Here is a 2196-nt window from a genome sequence, read left to right as displayed (position 1 = left end):
TCTTCATGTTTAAATGAACAAATACTAACCACCAAGGTCGGGTTAGTGGTCAGGGAAGATTTTTGGAATCTTTTCTACTGTTAGGTTTAGAGTTCGAATCCTGTGCTTGATAGTTAGGGGTGGAAAGAGTGTGACAAAGAGTGGAAAAGTAAAATAAAAAAATGAAGAAATACTAACAATCATGTTATTGTTATAAATTTTTAAGAAAAGAAGAAATGCTATAATTCGGAAAAAATTACCTAAATAAGAGTTTACAAAATATAGTTGAAATTTGAGGGTAAGAACGTGACAAAAAACAAGACCTAAATTAATAAATTATTTCTTTTCATCTTCAATGGCAAAGCAAACATTTGCACTTCGGGCTTTGGGACTTGAATCATTTTCAACATCATAAGTATCCATTATTTAATTAAAATCTATGCTATTATGACTGGTAGACCCTCCTACACTTTTCAAACTAAAATCTATAGGATTTTGATCACTATGCATTGTTTTCATGAAATCTTTGTCTTGGAATAATTCTTCAAAGAAATCTTGATCTTTAGTAGCATCATAAGAGTGATCGATGGTTGGTGACTTCAATGGATCATAATAATCACTAACAGCTTCGTTTGAAGTTTCCACAGAAAACCCATGCTATTGAGAAGAAGACGAATAATAAATTCGACTTTTGGCTTCAATTGGCAGTAGTTTTTGTTGTTGTACTTGTTGGTTGGTGTTGATGTTCTTATTGCTTCAACTTGTCAAATTCTTGTTTCCTTTCCCCGAGCATATTGGTAACAATAGAGAACAAGTTGATCAAACCATTTGTCTGCCTCATGTCAAATTTTTCTGCTGTAATACTTTGATTTGAGAGTTTAAATATATAATTCCCAGACTCTCTTTGATCATTCTTTTTTGAAAACTTTGCAACATTTTGATATTTATTCTCGACAAGATCAGATAAATAATTCGCTTGAGTTTTGGACTTTGAATACCTCTCAAAATCAGGCATGTTGATGAATCTTCTTACTTTTTCTTCAACGTCCTCATGAGATGGCCATAATACTTCATCATTTTGTTTAAGATCCTGAACAATAAGTGCAACATTCACATCGCATAATGTTGAAAGCTCATTAGCTTTTTTGAACAAGCTCTCTCGTCTTTTATTGAGGATGGATTTTCTTGTAATCTCACTAGGAATTTCAACATGCCTAATTTTCTTTCTAGTCATGTTGAATATATTTTGAGTGAGCTTCCATGCCATATCTTAGGTGTTATTTATAGGCTTCAAAAATTTGACTTCTCCTTTGCAGTGTGAAGTGATTACATCCATTGCAATGTATAAGTCTAAAAAATTTGGTATGTTCATTTCGTAAAAGAATATTTTTAATAAATTGAATGATTTACCTAATTAAAATATTTTTAGTAAGTATCCACTAATGGAGAATTGTATGATTTTAAGAAAAAATTTATTCCCTATCTCATGGCAACAGAATTTTTGTATTTATTACTTTCTTATTTCCATTGTCAGTACTTCGCATATACTAAACAATAATTCTATTCAATTACTTACTCAAGAGTAAAATATTAAGTAATTCAATATGGTCTAAAGCAAGATAGTTTGCATTAAAGAAGAAAATTATGTAAACAATCATAGAGAATATACGTGCTTTCACTTCTTTTGTATTCCATGCCAAGCCAAAAAAAGAAAAATATTTCTTATGCATATATAGATATTTAATGATTTGATAAATTTACTCCAATCAGCTAAATCTTACCAAAATATGTGAAACTATATGCATCACTATTTTAAGATGGATGTACTTCATGAAGAAGAATTAATTGCGGAGACTAGTTTTTTTTCTTTTTTTGTTAATGTAGGGGATGGGTGAGTTTTAAGAAGTGGGGAGGAGGAAGATGGGACTTGAACCCAGGACCTCTAAATATTGACATCGCTAACCTTAAATACTAAAGTAAAAAGAACTACAAATTTTGTATATATAAGATATGAAGTTGCTCGATTTAAACTTACGCAAGATATAAACTAAAAGGCAATATTGCAACCAAATTAAGTAAAATGATAATGTGAATACAAACTATAATAAATAAAGATGAAACTTATTTGATCCATATTAGATTGAAAATTATATTACAAGCTGAACCTTCTTTTTAAATTTTCCAGCAAAGAAGTGGTGGAATTTAAGAAGTGGGGAT

At 30.1% G+C, this 2196-nt stretch overlaps 1 protein-coding gene across 1 annotated transcript; it reads right to left on the bottom strand.

Moving 5' to 3' along the window:
- Positions 1 to 727: 727 nt before the first annotated feature.
- Positions 728 to 1246, bottom strand: LOC113759957 (agamous-like MADS-box protein AGL80). Its single transcript, XM_027302537.1, has one exon. The coding sequence runs from the start codon at positions 1244 to 1246 to the stop codon at positions 728 to 730; it is 519 nt and encodes a 172-aa protein (XP_027158338.1).
- Positions 1247 to 2196: the final 950 nt, after the last annotated feature.

The sequence above is a fragment of the Coffea eugenioides genome, chromosome 2, assembly GCF_003713205.1.
Source record: "Coffea eugenioides isolate CCC68of chromosome 2, Ceug_1.0, whole genome shotgun sequence".
Lineage (NCBI taxonomy): Eukaryota > Viridiplantae > Streptophyta > Magnoliopsida > Gentianales > Rubiaceae > Coffea > Coffea eugenioides.
This window is presented reverse-complemented; position numbering and strand designations above follow the sequence as displayed.